The sequence below is a fragment of the Arachis hypogaea genome, chromosome 13 (genome assembly GCF_003086295.3).
Source record: "Arachis hypogaea cultivar Tifrunner chromosome 13, arahy.Tifrunner.gnm2.J5K5, whole genome shotgun sequence".
NCBI classification, from domain to species: domain Eukaryota; kingdom Viridiplantae; phylum Streptophyta; class Magnoliopsida; order Fabales; family Fabaceae; genus Arachis; species Arachis hypogaea.
The window spans coordinates 42,522,392-42,543,686 of record NC_092048.1 but is presented as its reverse complement, the minus strand read 5'-3'; the positions used below and the strand labels follow the sequence as shown (position 1 = coordinate 42,543,686).

General features: G+C 34.7%; 1 protein-coding gene and 1 long non-coding RNA gene across 9 annotated transcripts; both read left to right on the top strand.

Annotated features, from left to right (window-relative positions):
- The first annotated feature begins 2,810 nt into the window (after positions 1-2,810).
- On the top strand, positions 2,811-8,929 carry LOC112738213 (WD-40 repeat-containing protein MSI4). Its single transcript, XM_025788555.3, has 15 exons — positions 2,811-3,385; positions 3,490-3,553; positions 4,097-4,183; positions 4,290-4,352; positions 4,560-4,625; positions 4,720-4,794; positions 5,074-5,149; positions 5,227-5,434; positions 5,743-5,824; positions 6,140-6,213; positions 6,308-6,419; positions 7,207-7,281; positions 7,408-7,484; positions 8,015-8,114; positions 8,532-8,929. The coding sequence occupies exons 1-15, from the start codon at positions 3,114-3,116 to the stop codon at positions 8,637-8,639; spliced, it is 1,539 nt and encodes a 512-aa protein (XP_025644340.1). The 5' UTR covers positions 2,811-3,113; the 3' UTR covers positions 8,640-8,929.
- A 6,911-nt stretch (positions 8,930-15,840) lies between these two features.
- Positions 15,841-19,793, top strand: LOC112738211 (uncharacterized). Of its 8 annotated transcripts, none has more exons than XR_011869662.1 (9): positions 15,841-16,350; positions 16,875-17,019; positions 17,135-17,312; positions 17,457-17,539; positions 17,872-18,196; positions 18,325-18,371; positions 19,094-19,180; positions 19,284-19,356; positions 19,436-19,793. It is a non-coding gene; the product is annotated as an uncharacterized lncRNA (long non-coding RNA). The 8 variants fall into 8 exon arrangements; XR_011869663.1 differs by having other exon boundaries at positions 19,433-19,793; XR_011869664.1 differs by having other exon boundaries at positions 17,116-17,312.
- The last annotated feature ends 1,502 nt before the right edge of the window (positions 19,794-21,295 follow it).

The following is a 21,295-nucleotide window of genomic DNA, read 5'->3' as shown; positions in this document are numbered from 1 at the left end:
CATTCCCAAATTTAAAAACCCACAAGTTTCAGGTTCATATCACTTCATTTGAGTAATTAATTATCAATGGAAGAGGCACCCTGTTTTTATGAATCAGTTCAAAATTTCCAGCAAACAACCCATCTTCCAAATGACTTATCTAAGTCTAAAAAATAGGTATGGACTTGAAACTTATTCTCCCTTAAAATAGACTGATAAATCTTTAAATTTCTTTTAGAAGCAACTCAAAATTCTATTTAAATCCAAAGTTATAGCGTCTAGAAGTTGGTACTGCAGAACCAGAAAACCAGAAAAATCTGCAGCAACCACTAAATTTCAAAAAATCATATCTTCTAAACCACTTGGCCAAATTCCCTGAAATTTTTTTGTAATAATCTTGACTTATAAAAAGTTGTTAGAAAAATAGATTTGTTTGATAATCATGTCCAGATTATTCCTAGTTTTCGTTTTAAATTGCTGTCCAAACAGATTAGGAATTTCTGCAGCAAGACTTCTCAATTTCACTAACCAAATTTAGTCTTCTAGGTTTCCAACTTATACTAATCCACCATTCCTCTCATTCATCACCATATCTACTTTAATTATATCATAATCCTACTCTAAAACCTACAAATTTACAACATATCAAGTCCCTTTTTACTAACACCAACTACTAGCACACTAGTACACACCATTCTATAAAATCCATACATTAATTCTAATATTTACCATTCCAACCACAAGCTACAACTTTTAAAACTTCATTAATTTACTTCTTCAATTCATTAATAACCAATCAACAAGTCATAGCCATAAAATCTCATTGACATATACAAACAACATCATCAATTCACCATTATTAATTCCAATGACACATTCTCATTAATTCCATTCATCTTATGACCATTAATTCCAACACAAACCTAATCATCAAGTTACCATTAACATCACAAAACTAACCATTTAATGCTTAAAACCATTTCAACTTATCCTATAGTTCTCTAGCCTAAATTTTCACACAACCTTACATATTAAACGCACGAAACCTAAACCATACATTGGCCGATCACTTTATTTAGTCCAAGACAGCCCCCAAGGTCACAACACAGCCCCTCAAGCTTAGAGAAATCAGCCACAAGCTTAGCCTCAACCACCACCAAGCTTCCAAATGCTCACTTTTCAATTCCAATGCTTATATACAAACTTAATTCACACCTAATTCACATATATATTCCAAATTCAGATTTTACATAATGAAATCAAAATTGGATTAGGGTTTGAGTGATCCTTACCGTACCCACACGCGTAGCAACTCAAATTCAATAAGCTCCACAAGCTAAATCGAACCTAGAACACTAAAATTGAACAATTTTCAACATAATTGTTCATGAATTTTTGAAATTGGGAGAAGCTGGCTGAGAAGGAAATAGTGAGTTACATACCAAATTGTTCTATGGGTTTCGTAGACCTCGTCGCGGTGAACGCGTAGTCACAAACGATTCGTCAATCGAAGCTCCGGATCAAAAGTTATCTTTGTTTAAAGATCAACCTAGGTTTATGTTTGTGAGAAAGTTCCTTCCCCCTTCATGCTGAGTTTCAGCGTGAAAATGAATGTCACAAGGGAGGAAATTTGGATCCTCTAAATTTTAAATTTTACTTTAGAGAGTAAAATTTGATCTCTCACCATTTATTTTATAGGTGGGACCAAGAGAAAATATGAGTGAGAAACCATTCAAGGATGAGAGATCAAACTTTACTCTTAAAGTGAAATTTAAAATTTAGAGGATCCAAATCCCAAGGGAATAGGGTGCTATTTTGCTTAATTGGGCTGAGTTGGGTTGGGCCTTGGGTCCGGTTCACTCATTTTGGTCCGTTCGGCCCAATTTTGGGCCAAATTATTTTAAATTAGTGTCAAAATTCTTATTTTAATTTGCTCTATCTTATTTTTATATAAAATTTACTTTTCCAATTTATTTCGTTAAAATTTAATTTATTGACAATTATTCGCTAATTTTACATAGTTTACAATATACACTTAGTCTAAAGATTAAGTGTTTCTTTGAGCGCCGTTAAATCGATAAAAAAGATTTTTTTCAATGAAAAAAGATCTTTTTTATTTTTTAGTGTATTTAGCAAATTTTTAATAATAAAAGTAAAAGCACTAAAAAAATAAAAAATATATTTTTTGAGAAGCTACAATTTACATTTTCTTTAAAAGTTTTTTTTAAAAAAAATAAATTTTCACATAATAAATGAATAAAAAAGTACTTTTATCTTATTTTACTCAAATATAGTACTTGTTTGAGCGCTATTAAATCGATAAAAATATATTTTTTTAAAGAAAAAGATTTTTTTTTATTTTTTAGTGCATTTGGTAAATTTCTAATAGTAAAAATAAAAACACTAAAAAAATAAAAAATATTTTTTTGAAAAGTTATAATTTATATTTTTTTAAAAGATATTTTTTCTTAAAAAATATGCTTTTTCACGTAATAAATAAATAAAAAAGTACTTTTTTCTTATTTTACTCAAATATAATTGATAAATAAAAAAAATTTTTGACATGAGAAATTTAAATATAAAATTATTTTTATTTTGTAAATTTTTTTTAAAAAATTATTAAAAAAATATTTTTTTAAAAAATAAAGTATAAATAAATTCATAATTAATAAATAAAAAGATTTTTTTACATAAAATATTTAAATATAAAATTATTTTTATTTTTATAAAAAATCTTTAAAAAAAATTATTAATTTTTTTTTCTAAAAATGACGTTGAAAACAAACCCTAAAACATTCCTTAAAAAAGGAAAGCTATATTATTGGAAAAATAAAAAACAAGTCAACCGAGGTGTGTGTATGACTCCATAATAATTAAATTCCTCTAGCCATAACCAAATTAAAAGAAGAACAAAAAAAAAAAAAAAAAGGAAACAACAACACTAGAACAGAATGGGTTTGGCTTGAAGTTTGGAAACATGTCTTTGGGATTGTGAGAGAGAAACAGAGCAGTGAGCAGTCAAAGCAAAGCATCAGTAACATTAACACTAACACGCGAAGAGGTGTGGTACTTTGAAATTTGAATCGCTGAAAAGTCATAGTGTGTGTCTGTGTGACTGAAAAGGGAAAACGAAGATGGAGAGTCCGCCTTCAGCTGGTGCCGCCTCTCCTACGGTGGGGAAGAAGAAGGAGACAAGGGGCCGAAAGCCCAAGCCCAAGCCTAAGGACGAACAACACACCAAGACCATCAAAGAAGGCAAGAAGACCCCCCATCAGCAGCACCATCAACAACACCACCACCACCAACCTTCGGTGGACGACAAGTACACTCAGTGGAAGTCTCTTGTTCCCGTTCTCTATGACTGGCTCGCCAACCATAACCTCGTCTGGCCTTCTCTCTCTTGCCGGTCTCTCTCTCTCTCTCTAGGGTTTTTCCCTTCTGCTCCGTGCTGTTCTCAATTTTAGGAATTTCTAAATTCTATTTTTTTTACTTTCAAATTTCGGTAATTAGGTGGGGTCCTCAGCTGGAACAAGCTACTTACAAGAATCGCCAGCGTCTATACCTCTCTGAGCAGGTAACTTTGTGTGTGTTATTTTGATTAAAAATTGTGCATTTTGTGTAATTAATTTTGATTTTGAAGGAATGATGTTATCGTAATCTTGTCTCGATGCAAAGAAAAACATTTTTTTTAAGGACACTAGTTAAGGTGCTTAAAAGAGAAAGTTTGTATGGAAAAAATAAGCGGTTCAAAATATTCAATTCACTTGGAATGCATTTATTAAGATAAAACGTTTAAGCACTTGATAGCAAATTTTTTAAATTTTTTATATTATGTTTGCTGAATAAAGTTATGAGAAAGATTAAACCTTTCCTTTATAAGTGGGTTTGATTTGACGACATTAATGTTATTGAGACTTGAAAGTCCCCTTATTCAGTGTTTGTTTAATGGCTTCTTGTGCATGCTGCTGTGTGCTGCTGAGAGGAAATTAATGTTGTAAGAGAAATTACACCTTTTATGATCTTGATGTGTATTTCATAATAACTTTAATGTGTCTATGTTCTTTTGAGCTGAAAGGAAAGAAAGAAAAGACTCACTGTTCTTTTTATGTGTTGGTAGACTGATGGAAGTGTTCCAAATACACTGGTCATTGCGAATTGTGAGGTTGTTAAGCCTAGGGTCGCAGCTGCAGAGCACATTTCACAGGTTTGTTAATCATATGTGAATGTGATATATAGCTTATTATCTTTGAATGGTTTTACTTTGGTGTTTGAAATTCAATTAAGCATTTGGGAACGCCTTTTGGTATCAGTTTAATGAAGAGGCGCGCTCTCCATTCGTCAAGAAGTATAAGACCATTATACATCCAGGAGAGGTACATATTCACCTTTCATATCGATAGAAATTCAAAAGTGGATCCATTATTTTCGCTAACAAGTTACAAGCTTATGCAATTTTGTCCGGCTTTCTTTTTTGCTTTTATTTTCTAGTTATGGTCATTGTTATATTTTGACTTGAACTTGGTTTTGTTGATAATTGATGAGATAGTGGTGGTTGATCTGATCTATGATGCATTTTATAGGTGAATAGAATTAGGGAATTGCCGCAGAACTCTAAGATAGTGGCTACTCATACGGACAGCCCTGATGTGAGAACTTTACCTTTTACTTTTGTGCATATTCTTTGGAGCTGGTTTGATTTCTTGGTTTATGGTGTCATGTTTCTAATTGGCCAAATTTCAGGTCCTCATTTGGGATGTTGAAAGTCAACCTAATCGTCATGCTGTCCTTGGAGCTACAAATTCTCGTCCGGATTTGGTATAGTTTGATGGTTATCCATTAATATTCTAGATTATCCCATCTCTAAGTGTTAAGTGTAATTTGTGACATCAGTTGATGAAGGAGATCCATGTAACATTGGGATGGTCATCTTGTTTCTTTTTTTGGGTATTTTTTTATTGAGACGGAGTTAACTTTGAATTAAGTGGCACCTCTACTCAGTTCTTTCAAACCATTGTCAATAAAGAAACTCCAATGCACTATGTTTAGCATGGTTTCTATCATGTGAGATATTGAGACACATTTTTCTTATTGCAGGTGTTGACTGGACACCAAGACAATGCGGAATTTGCCCTTGCAATGTGCCCAACTGAACCCTATGTGCTTTCAGGAGGTTGGCATACTTATTTTCTTAAAACAATCATGTCAGGTTTTTAAAATCCTGCTCATCTGTTATTGTGGTTGTTGCAGGAAAGGACAAAACGGTGGTGCTGTGGAGTATTGAAGACCATATAACATCTTCTGCCACAGACTCCAAATCTGGGGGATCCATTGTCAAATCAAACTCCAAATCTGGCGAAGGCAATGATAAATCTGCTGATGGCCCTTCTGTTGGACCGCGAGGTATCTACTGTGGGCATGATGAAACTGTGGAGGATGTGACTTTCTGCCCTTCTAGGTAGATTTGTTAAATATTTCTTTAGTTATCCACAAGTGGCTATTCTCATTTGACTTTCCACCTTATTATGAACTCTTAGGCTGAAGTCTACGGTGTCCCCTACAGCTTTACTAGTCTTAATTTGCTTCTTGTTCCTTTATTTACCTCCATATTATTCCTTATAAATGTGGTAGCTATACCCTTTTTCAAGCATTGTTGATGATGGAAGAAAATATTCTGTGTTTTCAATTTATGATTTAGGGAGTTAGTTATTTGTACTGCAATAGCAACATATATATTGGCCTGACATTATTGTGATCATACTGAAGTGCACAGGAGTTCTGTAGTGTTGGAGATGATTCTTGCCTCATATTATGGGATGCTCGTGTTGGCTCTAGCCCTGCAGTTAAGGTATATTATCTAATATTCAGTCATGTAATTGATTTTGGTTCCCTTGATCATCTAAGTTTGAAGTTTAAAGCATGTTTTTTAGTGAACAGAACCGTGTTTTCAAATGGACTTGGAGTATATCACCCATGCCATTGAGGTTTTCAAATTGAGCAAATAGCCAAATATGCAATGTACCTATACTTCAAGATATTCATATGCAAAAGACTTCTAATTTCAAACTAAGATATAGAATGGTAATATATCATTCTTTTATATAGATTTTTATATAAATAAATTTAATTATATTCTTTTCCTGTTCTATGCATTTGGTGACAGGTTGAGAAAGCGCATAATGCTGATCTTCATTGTGTTGACTGGAATCCACATGATGTTAATTTGATTCTTACTGGGTATGGTTTGCTGTTGTATATTATTATTATTATCGTTAATAGTGGATGCAGATGAAGCACCCATCCCATTTGACTTGTCATCATATTTCTCCAGGTCAGCAGATCATTCTGTTCGCATGTTTGATCGCCGCAATCTCACCTCTAATGGAGTTGGAACACCAATCCATAAATTTGAGTGTCACAAAGCTGCTGTTCTTTGTGTTCAGGTAACTGCTGACATGATTCTCTCCCCCTTACCCTTCACAATCCTTCATTCATTCTGGCATTATTTCTTCCTAAAGCATTATAGATGCTTAAAACAGAAAGGAGTCGTGAACACATTCACCAAGTCATAGTTTGCAGTCTAAATATGCAACCACCTTCAATATAATGCAAAAATTAACAAGTCAAATCCCAGTTAAAGTTTAAGCCTAAGCCTTCGATTAACAAGAATTCAAAGGTTGAGGAATAACATTGAGAAAAGAGAGGAAGAATGGAATGGGATTATGGGAATTGATGTGATTTCAGGAAAGTGTCTCAGTGTCACGGTAATTAGAAAATAGGAGAGAATAGACACGAGGAGCTTGGCTAAGCGATGTATCAGAGGCGATAGGAGAGACTAGAGAGCATCAGGTAGTGGCTATGAGTATTAAAGGCGGATCATTCAAATTATCTAGGCTTTTGGCTTTGAAGCTTAAACGTAGATAATCAACACAAAACTAACACAATGACAACACATCTTAAAGTTGTCGTAACAGAGCCACAACATATATATATATATATATATATATATATATATATATATATATATATATATATATATATATAAGAGATTAGTAGTTAATTCTGAAAACAAGGAAAGTAAGTCTTGATCATCAATTTTTAGGTGAATAGTTAATATTAAATATATAGTAGTAACATTTATATCCATCGCCTCTCACATAAGAGTAAACCTCTCTTGTATTGCAATTACGGTTTCTACGTCATAGGCTAATCACTAGTTGCTTAATTCAGTGGTCTCCAGACAAAGCATCTGTATTTGGAAGCTCAGCAGAAGATGGTCTCTTAAACATCTGGGACTATGAGAAGGTATAGTTTCGATTGGATTGTGCTTTGCTTCTTTGTTGCCATGAAGTCAATGTGTTGTAAAAGGGTTTCTTTCTTTCTTTCTTTTGTTTTTTCCCCCTTTTTTCCCTTTTTCTTTTGGTAATGCAGGTTGGTAAAAAAATAGAGCGCTCCGGAAAATCTGTAAGTTCTCCTCCAGGGTTGTTTTTCCAGCATGCAGGCCATAGGTATGAAACCACTATCTCTTTTACCTCTTTGGCACACTTCAATTCAATATATTTATTTCAAACAACTAACCCTGTAGTTATAGGTCAGAGATTACCTTTACTTTGATAATTTATTAAGACTTACTAAGGCAAGATGTTATGAAAAATTTTCAGAATCTGAAACTATTGTTCTTCTTGTCATCTGAATCTGAGTCTTTACTTTTAGGTTATCTTGGTATATATTTATCTTACCTGATTCTCTGTTTTAATATGGTCATCTGCAATACTTAATAGACGTGATATGATACCAACTTGATTATGATTTTTGAACATCACATATCGTGCAAAACATTGTGCCTGTAAAATATGCGCAAAGGATTGTGTTTAGTCACTTGCTGATCCCATCCATTCTAGATGTCATTTCTAGTAGAATTTTGGTCTCCTTTATATAGCTGCAACACCAAGTTGCTTGTTTTCTTTCTTGTATGGCATTTTGTGTAATTCTGAACTGCTTCCTTTTATTTCGCTAATGAACTTCGAATTATATGCAGGGACAAAGTAGTTGACTTCCACTGGAATGCACAGGATCCATGGACAATTGTTAGCGTCTCTGATGATTGTGAAAGTACTGGTGGAGGGGGAACATTACAGGTACAGAAACATAAAACGGTTATTCAGTTGAAGAGTCTACTTGTCGAAACAACTTAAAATGTTGGACACTCAAATTTTTAGTGCCGTTGAGGATGAACCTCTAGAAGGGCAATATCTCACACTTGATAATGCATGTAAAATTTTAAGATTTGACTCTTTTGAAATGTGTTGTATTTTTGAGAGTAAGTTCAGTGTCTGAATTGCTAATTAGAAAATCAATGGCTTCACACTTAATAAGAAAAAAAAAACATTTATAACTACCATATAATCTACAATTGTTGATTTTCTCACCAATAGTTCAGACAATGCATTTTACAGGCTAAAGTGGTGATCCAAATATTTGAATATTGGAATGTGCTTATTGGCTTGTGACAATGTTAGTTCTTTAAGCTGATGATTCAAAATTCATTTTTGCAGATATGGCGCATGAGTGATTTGATCTACAGACCGGAAGAGGAGGTTTTGGCGGAGCTGGAGAAATTCAAAAGCCACGTTGTGGCGTGTGCCTCGAAGACCGAAAAATGATAATATATTCCCAATTCCTAGTCCGAGTTCGTTCCTTCCTTCCTTATGATCTGGACTATGGATATTATTTATTTTTATTTACATTTTGCCCTGGATTTTTGGTAGCTTTATATAAATGTGGTTGTAGGGAGAAAGGATAAACTAGGAACATTAGATTGCGGCATAGAATGACTGAGGCTTTGTGACTATGTTCCTTAAATTGGAATCAGTTCTGCATAAAACTTGAATGTCATGGATCCTTGGAAATTTGAAATTGGAAATATTAGTACATTTCTCAGTTCTTCAACCAATGAATGGAACACTGACACTTTTCTGGAGGCTTTTTTAAGATGATGATGGATATATATATATATATTGACTGGAGAGAGATATATAGATTAGCTAGTGAGTAGTTAAGAAAATCTTATACCATAATTCCAGAGGAAGGGAGGATGGGGCGTAAAGAGTAAGGCTTGTTTTAATAACATGTTTCTGCTTTCTTTGTCCTCGCCATTAGAGTGATGGGTATCGAGACAAGAAAGTCGGAGACTGAAAAATTGTGGAAACAAATTAGACGAGTACTCCTTAGCATTACCTAATAATTAAGTCTAATTAATACTTTTTAACAGTGTGTTTAAAAATTCTTTGAAATCTCAATTGAATTTCTGTTTGAAAAAAAAAAAAAGAAATTAATTTAGAAAGAATTTAATTCAATTCCATTTGTTTTTTCCATATTAATTTTCACATCAGATTTGGAATTTCATTCTATTAAGATTTTTCTTAAATGGTGAAATGTTTAAAATATTCTTATAATTTAATTATTTTTTTATACCTCTCTCACCCGCTTTTTTTCACACGGTTACACTCTTCACGCCTCCCACCCCTTCCTCTTTACATCCTTTGTGATTGTTCCCTCTCGTCACTGTTGCTGTTGGAGATCGAAAGCTGGCGAACAGCTGCCTTTCACCTTCGCCGCCGACAATGATGCCGTTAGCATTCCTACTTTCGGATAGTATCACAAAATTCTTCACTCATCCCAATTTTTAATTTTTTTTTTGTTTATAATATTTGAAGAGGTAATTAAAATTTGAGTATTTTAAGGAAAAAAAGAGAAAATAGATTTTTTTTTAATAAAGAAAAAACAAGGTCAAAAGTTTTTGAAGTCAGAATTGAAGTTTTGATCATAGAAGAATATGCTATGCTTTTTCTTTGTTTTAGGGAAAGAAATTATATTTGATTTAATCTATTGGTGTAAAATCATATCACGCCTGAAGATTCTGACTTTTTGAGCACACTATGCAATTTTAAATGTGTTTTTCTTTTTTTTTTTTTCAGATGAAATTGTTGTTACTTGCATAAGAATCTTTATATTTATAAAGATTTGTGAGTATATTTTGTTAAACCTTGAATTAAAATATTTGTGAATTGTTAGTAGATAATTCACTACAAGAAAAACGTTGAGTACCATTAGATTTACCGACAGAAAAACAAATAAAATCCAATGATACACTGTTTACCGTCGGATTTTGTGTCGAAATAATCTGACGGAATAACCTCGCCGGTAACAAATTACCATCAGATTTATGCATCCGACGGTAATTTGCGTCGGAATATAGATATCAAGAAAACGAAATCTGTTGCAACTTACCATCAGAAAATTTTCGAAGGTAACATTGATGCCAAATTATACGACTTTGCGCCACCTTACTGGCGGATTAATCCGATTGAAATATTTTTTCTAATTTTTTTGGAAAATTAGCTAGGCTGTTATCATCAGTATATTCCGACGGTAAATACTTTTTTTTTCGTCCATTTATAATGTATCCTGATAATTAATAATTAAAACAGTGTTTTAAACCTGATGTGAAATATCATATATACAAATTAAAAATACGGAATGATGGTAATCGAAATATCTAAAACAATGCTAATTATATTACATTCTTCTCAAAGTTTGGTAAAGAAATACATAAGATAGAACTATATTTACATTAACACTATTCAGATTCATCACCTTCTTCCTCTGGTTCACCATCCTCCTCTTTCGAGGTAGTTTCCTGATCTTCCTCTTATTCTTTGCCATCGACCCCGTCTTCCTTCTGGTGGTAGTGCGTCGTCATCTATTCTAAGGTCGATGATGTCATCATCCATAACAGTCGACCTAAGGGTGATTGAATTACTGGTATCAACCACCATTTTTGAAGTTGGGTCATCAATCTGGTAAGGTTCCTAACTCTCTGTCCCATTGGACTCAATGCGACCTCTTGGCTTAGTCTTAACCACAACCACCTAACTAGACTTGCATGAACCCGGATAAGGCAAATAGTATACATATCGTGGATTTTGAGGTAGAATAAAAGGATCGTAGTGCCTATATTTCCTAGTTACATTAACTTCAGTGACATCGTAGTCCTTGTGCTTTCGTGTTCCTTGTCGCGAACTTGGATCATACCATTCACATTTAAACACGTACACCTTATATGTAGTACGACAGAAATACTCTAATTGAATTATGTTGTGCAACACACCAAATCAATCAGAATGACCACCGCCTGAATCCCCACGAACCCAAACTCCGGTGTTATTTGTTTTCTTTCCAATGGATCATTGTAAAGAATGGAATCGATATCCATTAACATTGTATATCAGGTAGCTTGTACTCTTATTAATTGAGCCCCAACTAAATGCAACTAGTTTCCAATTTGTTGTGTTAGCTAGATACACACTAACATATTCTCTGAACCAATGTGAAAAATTGTTCAATGAGGTATGAGAATTTGTCTCTTGGTATAATCTATATGATAGAATAGGATAAATAAGTTTTGATTAGATTAAGAAGTTAATATCTTACTGATTGCAATATTTATGAAGACTTAAAAAACTCACATGAGGTATGGTGAAATCTAGTCATACTTAAGCAACACATGCAGATGTGTGACATCGATTTCCTTCTACTTTAACCAGTAGTCACTGCCCACACCCATTGCAGATCCTTTAGGAGTAAAGATTGGATATGTTGTTCCACTTGACGAGAATTTTTCCCTCTCATCGTTCCTTCCAACCCTTGTTCTACGTGACTCAATATGAGGCTAAAAATAAAATGCGGATGTTTTCTTAGCTAGGAATGCTTTGCAGATGCTGTCCTCAATTCGAGCTCTGGTCTTCACGGTGTGCTTGAATGAACCAATCATCCTCTCAAATGGGTACATCCACCTAAATTGGATTGGCCCACATAGTATTACTTCGTATGGTAGGTGGATTGCTAAGTGTTCTATAATGTCAAAAAAGGATGGAGGGAATATCCTTTCTAGCATACAAAGTATGATGAAAATGTTCTTGTCCATGATTGTGAGATCATTAATGCTAAGTTTAGTAGCACAAACTCCCTAAAGAACTCACTTATTTCTGTGAGAGGTTTCCAAATGTTGGTTGGAAGTTCTCTGAACACAACAGGAAGCAAAGACTCCATGAAGACATGACAATCATGACTCTTCAATCCAACAAGCCTATCCTGTGAGACGTTTACACACCTGCTCAAGTTAGAGGCGTAACCATCAAGAAACCTCAATTCTCTAATCCACTTACAAATATTGTCTCTGGTCCTTCGTTATAGCAAACACCACCTTTGTTTTAGCCAACCGTCCTTTCTCAAGTCTCTTTAAGTTCAGATATGGCCACCTACAAATGTCCACCAAGTCTAACTAGCCTTATCGCTATCTGTTATTTGTTCATCGTCCATTACTGTGTGCAGGATATTATAAAATACGTTTTTTTCAATGTGCATCACATCAAGACAATGTCGAACCAAGTTGTGTTTCCAATAAGGTAACTCCCAAAATATACTCTTTTTAGTCCAATTATGCTCCCTGTCATATCCCGGAGGTCTTAAACCTGACCCATTATCGATGATACTTGGGATTCCACCGATACGAAGCCAAACTTGCCTGCCACCCAACATCATGGGTGCCGCTTCTTATTCAGTTTTATTCTTTTTAAAGAGTCCTTGTTGCGCCGAAAAGGATGATCTATGTCGAGGAATCTTTGATGGCAATTAAACTACGAATTCTTACCGCCATTCTTCAACCAAAATGCCTTTGTATCGTCCATACAAATGGGACTTGCCATTCTGCCCTGAGTTGACTAACCTGATAACATCCCGTATGCAAAAAAGTTGTTACTGGTCCACATCAACACAACATGAAGTTGAAAGTTTGTCTTCGTCAAAATATCATTCATTTCTATACCATGGATCCACAACTCCTTTAACTCATCCACCAGGGGCTGCAAGAAGATATTTATTTTGGCCTTTGGATTGCTGGGACCAGGCATGATGCAAGTTAGGAACATGTATGGGTCCTTCATGCATATTTTGTGACTCAGGTTATAAGGTGTTACCACTACAGGCCAACAAGAGTACGCGTTACCGAAATTGGAATTTGGTGCAAACCCATCAAAACACAAAGCTAGTCTAATGTTTCTAGGCTCGCTCACAAATGTAGGATGGACCTAATCAAAATGCTTTCAAGCTTTTCCTTGTGACGAGTGCGTCATGATTCTATCATCTTTCTTGTTGTTACTATGCCAGGTCATGTGAAGGGTTGATTTTATCGATCCATACAATCGTTTTTGCCTAGGGATTAAAGGCAAGTAGTGCATCCGTTTCATTGGAACTCTCTTTAACTGCCGTTTACCGATTTGTTCTCTCTCGGCTTGAAACCTCGGTGATCCACAAAATTTACATTCAGTTAGGTCTGCATCCCTCTTGTAATACAACATACAACCATTCAAACAACAATCAATTTTCACCAAATTTAGAGCCAATTTCGAAACTAACTTCTTTGCCTCGTAGTGGCTCCAGGGGATGCCAGTAGTCCCGATAGGTACCAGTTCATTGCAAAGTGTGACCCACTTATCAAAAGATTCTTGGGTATGATTTGAATCTGACTTAATACTCATCATTCTAACAAAATGCAGACAACTTCGAATGAACGCACCCCTTGAACAAAGGTTTTGCGGTAGATTCTAACATATGATACAATCTCTTTGCCTCCGGGTTAGGCTCTTGTTCAGCCTCTTCCAACTTTGTAACACCTATTGCATCAAACACCATCTTGTTGTATCTCTATTGGTTATCCTCCCAATTCATTTCTTCCATGTTTAGTTCTCTCAGCACTCGAATCCTCGTTGATTGACCATCAAACCTATTCAAAGAGGGAGACTGGTTAATTTCCTACTCGTCTACTTCTCTATGTTCCGTCTACATCCAATACCCATCCTTGAACCCATTACGGTAGACTAATGTTATTAAAATTTTAATGTCATCATTGTTAATCTAATATTTAAAGGTACAAATTACAGAAGTATACAATATTTTTTTTGACAGTTTACCTCTCAAAAAGAATCCGTACACATCATTGTAAAAGGTGATAGTTTGATAGGAGAACAAAAATAACAAGAACATGTATCAATAAATAGCGTGGACACGTTAGTTCCATGGCCATGGATTGGTTTTTGGAGTTATGCATCGGGACGGGAAGGAGAGTGATATATTTAGTTGTAGTGGTTCCAATCTTCTCACTAATAGTGAGATATTTTTTTTAACTTTTATATTTTTTTATTTCGAAATCACATATCTCGCATATAGCGAGATAATTCTTTTAAAAGCTGTTGAAAGTATTCTCGCTAATAGCGAGATGAAGAAAATTAATAAATTTAATAAAATTTATTTTTTAAATTAAAAACTCACCTTGTTAGTTGAGAAAAAATAGAAGAAAATATTTTTTTTCCGTGAAAAAGTGGCTATGTATAGTTTTAGAAGCAAGTGATATGATATTGTCAGTAATTCATAAAGAGCGAGAAGGTCTCTTTGGCAGGTTGATTTAACAATTTTAGTATCTCATTTTATGAGAAATAATAATAATTTAGTATTATATGTAGCTAAAGTTGACTATTTTATAGTGAAAAATCCATAAAAATATTTTTTTTCCTAATGGAGACTACCCAACTTAGATGAAAAAGACACTCATTCTTTGTCTCCTCTCAAAATTGTGTTTTCTATTTTTCTACCATTTTTTCTTTAATTTCAATGTCTCCTAGATTTTTAGTTTAGAGTGGTGTAACAACTTTTTTATGAGTAATGGAAGGCAACATGAGTTTATTAGTGCATTTTGATGGTGAGGTTATACCATACACAACTGAAGGTGTGAAATTTGTTTGTAGGGGTCTAACTTTTTTTATTATTCCTTGCACGATGTTATTTGTAGAGCTACAAAATAGACTATGTCAATACACATACGATGATATTTCAAAAAGAGTCAGAAGCATTTTATACAAGCAGTTGGTGTTATGCCTCGGTGGTGTGATATAGTTTCAATTAATGAATGTGACCGACGAAGCCATTATGCTAGAGATGCTAATGCTTTATCGATAGAGTCAAGCTCAAGTGCCGACACTAGAGTTGTATGTTGAGTTCAATTAGTTGGCTGTTAGCGTACCCACGAGCATGCTACACTAAAATATTATGTGAAATATGCCCTTTTTAAGCATTTTCATGAAAGGCGATGGGCTGAGTGTATCCGGTGAAGCTACATGAGTCAGAAGAAAATATGCTCTCTCATTCACACTATCGCATTGGTGATTACCGCTTGTACTACCACGTGGGGAGTCATCATCATCATCACCATCATCGCTGTCACCCATGCTTGCGTCATCGGATTCCTGCTCATCCTCTTCGTCCATAGACATTCACACAAGAGACAGCATTATTAACACCACGACGAGCATGAGCATCTAGTGACATACGACCAGGTTCTGCTTCATGACAGACGGAACCTGCATGTGATTTCTCTTTATTCTATGGTTGCTGTTGTCGAGCATTGCTTATCACTGATGTGGCAGGATTCCAAAATAGAAATTGAAACTGGTCCGGTTCCAACTCTAAAAAATGAGATATTGAAGAACTTTCAACATTCCCTTCTTGATGTTGCTGCGAATAAGGTGGTTGAGGTGGATCCTGTGGTAGATAGTATAGTGGAGGAGGGTTGTTCTGTGGTGGATAGTAGAGCGGCAGTGGATGATAGTGTGGTAGATAATATGGAGGTGGAGGTGGATAGTGTGGCGGGTACTGTGGTCACTACAAAAATAATGATATAAAATGGCATTAATATTATGGGGGTTCTATAAAAACGACCTAATATTTCAATATTACGTCGTTTCTTACTGTTGCCGTAATTAATTTGTAATTAACAGCGATTGTTTTGGATTCTGGCAATTTTAAAATGCCATTATCAACTTGTATAAAATTCCCAACCCTAAATTAACTCCTCCTCATTCAGTCATTCCTTCATTGAAATGCTGCCACGGTGAGAGAAATCTTGAAGCTCTGCCACTGCGATCTCCTCTGTCACGGTCTCTCCTCCGGTGACAATCCTCTCCAGCGACGACCTCCTCCGGCGAAGTCTCCTCCAGCGGCGACCTCCTCTTGCAACATCTTCTCCAATGGCAATCTCCTCCTGCGATGATCTCCTCCTACCAGCGACGGTCTCTTCCGGCAACGTCTCCTCCAGCGGCGACCTCCTTCTGCGACGTCTTCTCCAGTGACGGTCTCCTTCGGCGACGTCTCTTCTAGCGACATCTCCTCCAGCGGTGATCTCCTCCTGTGGCGTTCTTCTACACTGGCAATCTCGTCTATCCAGCTATTGAGCTGCGAGTTTCTCCTCCGGCAGACTCACGAGTAGGTTCTTCTCCCTATTTTCCTTTGTTCTCTTGAAAATATTTCATTCTAATCGATTGTCTTAGGCTTGCCTTAGATTAGATGAACAAATTTAATTAATTTGGTTTGAATATCGGCATAGTAATCAAAATATTTCTTGTTCTTCATTCTCAGCATGTATATGCCATATTTTGTTGTTCAATTTCCATAAAAGAAAAGAGGAAAACACTCTGGAAATTGATTGAAAGAGATTGATGGTGAAACCAAACACAATCTCAACTATTTCAAAATTGACTATAACTAAATTGTTTCATCATCATCTCTTCATTGCTGTTTTAATATGGCTCTACTAGTGTCAAATGAGTTAAAACTTGAAAAGGTGATTAATTAGATGGTTGGATTTGTGTGTTCTATGTCAAATGTCAAATATGTGACACTTTCTACCTTTGGGAATGGGAGAAATTAGAAGTTACTGAATTAACAATTATCATACTTGCAGAACTTTAATAACTATTTCAGGCTTTAATCTGTGTTCCGCATATCAGAACACTCGGAGATGCTCTTATAAACCGGCTGCGATATCCTCAACAAGCTGATGGAGAAATGAGCCCCAACTACATCTGAGAAGTCACTGGTGCTAGTGGTAGTAATGCAGGAAAATTTGTTGTTCTTCACCTTCGTTTTGTTAAGGTATTTCACTTTTATTGATAATCTTAAAGATCTATACGAGATTGTAATGTATGTCTCTTATTTTAATTTGTATCAAAATGCATTGATTAAGAATAGATGTACAAAAAATGACTAGATAAAAGAAATTGAATGGTGGGAATATATATATGATGAGGCGCAACAGTGTTTTCTCAACCAAGGAGGCGCATCAACAGTGGAAACATATATATATATATATACGAAGTACTTGAGAAAATCGAAAAAGGTGCTTTTGGTTCTGCACTTCTTGTCAAGGACCAGCATGAGAAGAAAAAGTGAGATACAATTATTTCATTTCATTTCATTTCAGATCAATTTTTTAAACACTATTTCAAGACATGTAATTGTTTTGTGTTAATAGCTTAGCTGGATTTGATACTTCTTCTCATGTGTTACTAATATTTAACTTGGCCATGCAGCATCATGGAAATATTGTAGTGGATGATGTTAATGACGGAAGGATGATCTTCTAGGATTTTGCAAATAAGGGTTGGCTCAACTGGTAAGATCAAAGGAATTGGGTTTGATTCTCTTTTAGTCCTTGGTTGTAGACCATCTATAATAAATACGCTGAGATGTCATTGGGGCTCTCGGCATGCACTGGCCTAGAAGTAGAAATGATGCAACCTTGATCCCACTTTTCTTTTCTCCACCAAAAGAAAAGGAAGTATACTTATGTTTAGCTGTATGTCTTTGACTAGTTAAGTTTTTTAGCCTTGAATCTCTTTTTACTACATATAATATTTAATGTAGAATAACTAGTTTGTAGTGATGAACTTGTTTGCAATCTATTACAAATTTGATCTTGCATTCTTCAATTTTAATTTTCTACAGTTTTGAAGAGCGTCTAACTGCACAAAGGAGAGAGAGAGAGAGAGAGAGAGAGAGAGAGAGAGAGAGAGAGAGAGAGAGATATGACAACAGCTGAACTTGGATTCAAAAATCCGTTAAGCATTCATTGTCTTCTTTGTCCATTGTTATAAGAGAGGAGGAAGGAGTATATAACTACCTAGAAGGGAAAGGGAAGAAAAAAATGTCATATATCTTTGTCCACTGCTATAACAACTTCAATTTGGCTGATCCCCAAGCATTCACAGCCACTAGAAGATACATCACAACACCCTTTGCTGCTAAATCTGGAGAATTTTCACTTAATTCAGTGTGCTCTCTTCTCTTAATCTACACACCTCATATTCATTTAGATTATATATTTATTTATACTAACAAATGGCCTGCTATTTATTTATACTAACAAACACTGGTTATTTATTTTGGAGTATATGACAGGGGACGGAAAAGAATAAGAAGAATGGGAATATATTTAAAAGATGGAAGTAAGTTATTCTCCCTCGCATACTTTCTCATGGAAGTAAGAATGGGAATATATTTGAAAAATCTATACACATTTGTATATATTTATTTTCAAGGAATAAAAATGGGTTGACTTTATAGTGATGAATTGTACTATATTAGTATTTTTTTTTGTTTCTATGACATTGTGATCCATGATATAAGTATATAATATTATTCAAGTAATTAAGGGGTCTTGATCACTTGTTTAATCCAACAATCACTATCTGATCTTCTCTTCATTAGTAACAATAATATAATATAATATTATATGCAACTATAGCTATTTTTATTCTTGTACTTTTCTTTTATTTTAAATAGTTTATTTAAAAGAATCAAAAGAGTCCAATATCTTTAAACAAATTAACAGGCTCCATTTATCAAATCTCTTATACAAATTATGATGGTACTGGACATGAATTTTGTTACTTCATTCTTAATAGTAATCTTTAAGAACCTTCATGTTAAGATTCAATAAAAAATTGATATGTTGCTCAATTGGAGCCTTAGGTTTTTAGCTTTTATCCCCTCATTGAGAGGTGACTTAAAATGTGCACAGAAAATGTGAAATTTTGCACATGGTGTTTGTTAGGTAGCAACTTTAGGCAAAATTTTTCTGAGTGAATAGATCAAAAGCACATGGTGTTTGTTAATTTCTTACTTTTTTTAGTAGAATCATAAAAAGAGAAATGATGAATCTTGATAGGTGGACCTAGACCTTGGAAACTATGAGCGCTTTATGGATATCAAGTTGACTCGTGATAATAACATAACCACTGGGAAGATTTACTAGGCAAGTTTCTTTTTTTTTTCTTTCTTTCTTCACACTCCAACATGTTTTCAATAATATATGATGTTGTTTACTTGTTTCATTTCATTGTTTTCTCCTCTTTTAGATTCTGAACCAAAAAAAAAGGAAATTGCAAATGTGAAAGTCAAATGCATTGCTTGTGCTAGCCGCATTGAAAGGTAAATGCTATAATTTATCTGATTTTCCGCACGTGATTTCTATGTTGTCATACTTATTAGATTTTCTTTTTTACAGTAGGGTTGTTAAAGGAGTTGTTTCTAAGAAGAATGTGACTCATCGTCGCATGACATCAAAAGTTGATAAACCTCGCATGTTGATCCTTGGAGGGGCTCTTGAGTACAGGCACTCAAATTGTGCCTTCAATTGATCATCTTTCATCACCAAAGTTGGGTTACTATGAAGCTTTTCATGTTGAAAAGTTTGTTGAAAATCTGAGCAGTTCTGCTGCTCAAGGTAGTTTAGGGAACTGGATGGTAGATTTGACTGATTAGTGTTTATTGCAATACTTGTATTTTGGTAAGTTTAGTAAGACAAGGTTTTGTATAGGAGTTATTACTTTTGATTTTCAATAATAAAAAATTATATATTATATTAATATTTTTTTATGAGTTCTATAATATTTCATTTATGGATTATGATTTTTTGCTATTGTGAAATTTTAATCACAAAATTATTTATTTAACGCGATAAAAATGACGGTAAAAAATTATTTTTTAAACGATAAAAAATGTCACTGTCAGGGTAAAACGGCGGTTCAAAAATACCATTTTAACCAATCAAAATGCTACTGTCAGGGTAAAAATGACAGTTCAAAAATGCCGTTTTAACCAACCAAAACGCCACTCTGTCAGGGTAATAATGGCGGTTCAAACCGCCATTTTAACCTATGCAAAAATTGCCATTTTAACCCTCGAAAAAAACGGCAGTTTGAACCGCCGTTTTAACCAACTAAAATGCCACTCTGTCAGGGTAATAATGGCGGTTCAAACCGCCATTTTAACCTATCCAAGAATCGCCATTTTAACCCTGGAAATAACAGCGGTTTGAACCGCCATTTTAACCTATTCAAAAACCGTCATTTTAACCCAGAAAATTGTGGCGGTTTTCAAAAAACCGCCGTAATAACCAGAATGGTGCCCAGAATTATGTCGCTTTATGAAACCGCCATTACTTCAAACCGCCGTAAATACAAAAAAAACCGCTGTTTTTACCAGAATTTTTTGTAGTGGGTGAATAGTGTAGGGGTGATGGGGCGGATAGTGTAGCTATGGTGGTGGTAGTTGTCGTGGTGGGGGTGGTTGTTACTATGGCGGGATCGTTGTTGTGATCAAATGAATCGACCTAAACTTTGTTGCATACAGTCAAATGACCACCAAACTCTCACCTTTTCCAATCATTGTACTCAATCGTAGCTGAATAAGGATCTGCATGAAAATCATTCGTTGTGGAATTCTCTCTAGTATGTATTTTGTTCACCATGCAACCTGATATTGTGATGCTCCTCCAAATCCTCACTATATTATTCCTCTTTTCGATGCTTATGGACTCCTCTATCCATCTAATTATCAATTCAATCTTTAGTGGATCTCTACCAAACTAGGAAACATTCCATTTCTAAATAATAGTTCCCCACACCACCCAAGACCAAGTGTAAGAGAAGAATAAATGATGAATGATCTCCTTCCCAATTCCGCAAAGCACATACCAACCATCCTTCTGAGTAACCATTCCCAATCTGCATAGTCAACCCCTAGTATTCAATCTTTCCAATATGATAAACCATATAAGTAACTCGACACAGGGTGATACAAGGCCCTTCCATAGTTTATTTGAGAAGTTGTAGATATTTTATTCAACACCTCTTTCTCTATTCTTATAAACATCTAAGAATGATTTCACTCAGTAATCATCTTTTGATTCAAGCCTCTATAACAACTTATCCACCTCATCTTTTTTAATCGTCACCTTTGATAATGAGTGCATCGAACCTACAAAATCCTCTTCTTCTCAATCCCTTAGTTGCCTCCTCCATTCTAAACTCCAAATCCAGTTTTGTCCATCCCACATATTGCAATTACTAATGCTACAATTTTTATT

What these genes read in the sequence shown, in the direction of transcription:
- LOC112738213 (XM_025788555.3), top strand. Translation starts at nt 3,114, where the DNA reads ATGGAGAGTCCGCCTTCAGCTGGTGCCGCCTCTCCTACGGTGGGGAAG. An exon ending in CTGCAGAGCACATTTCACAG is followed by an intron (nt 4,184 to 4,289) that starts GTTTGTTAATCA and finishes TTTTGGTATCAG; the next exon opens with TTTAATGAAGAGGCGCGCTC. An exon ending in TTCCAGCATGCAGGCCATAG is followed by an intron (nt 7,485 to 8,014) that starts GTATGAAACCAC and finishes AATTATATGCAG; the next exon opens with GGACAAAGTAGTTGACTTCC.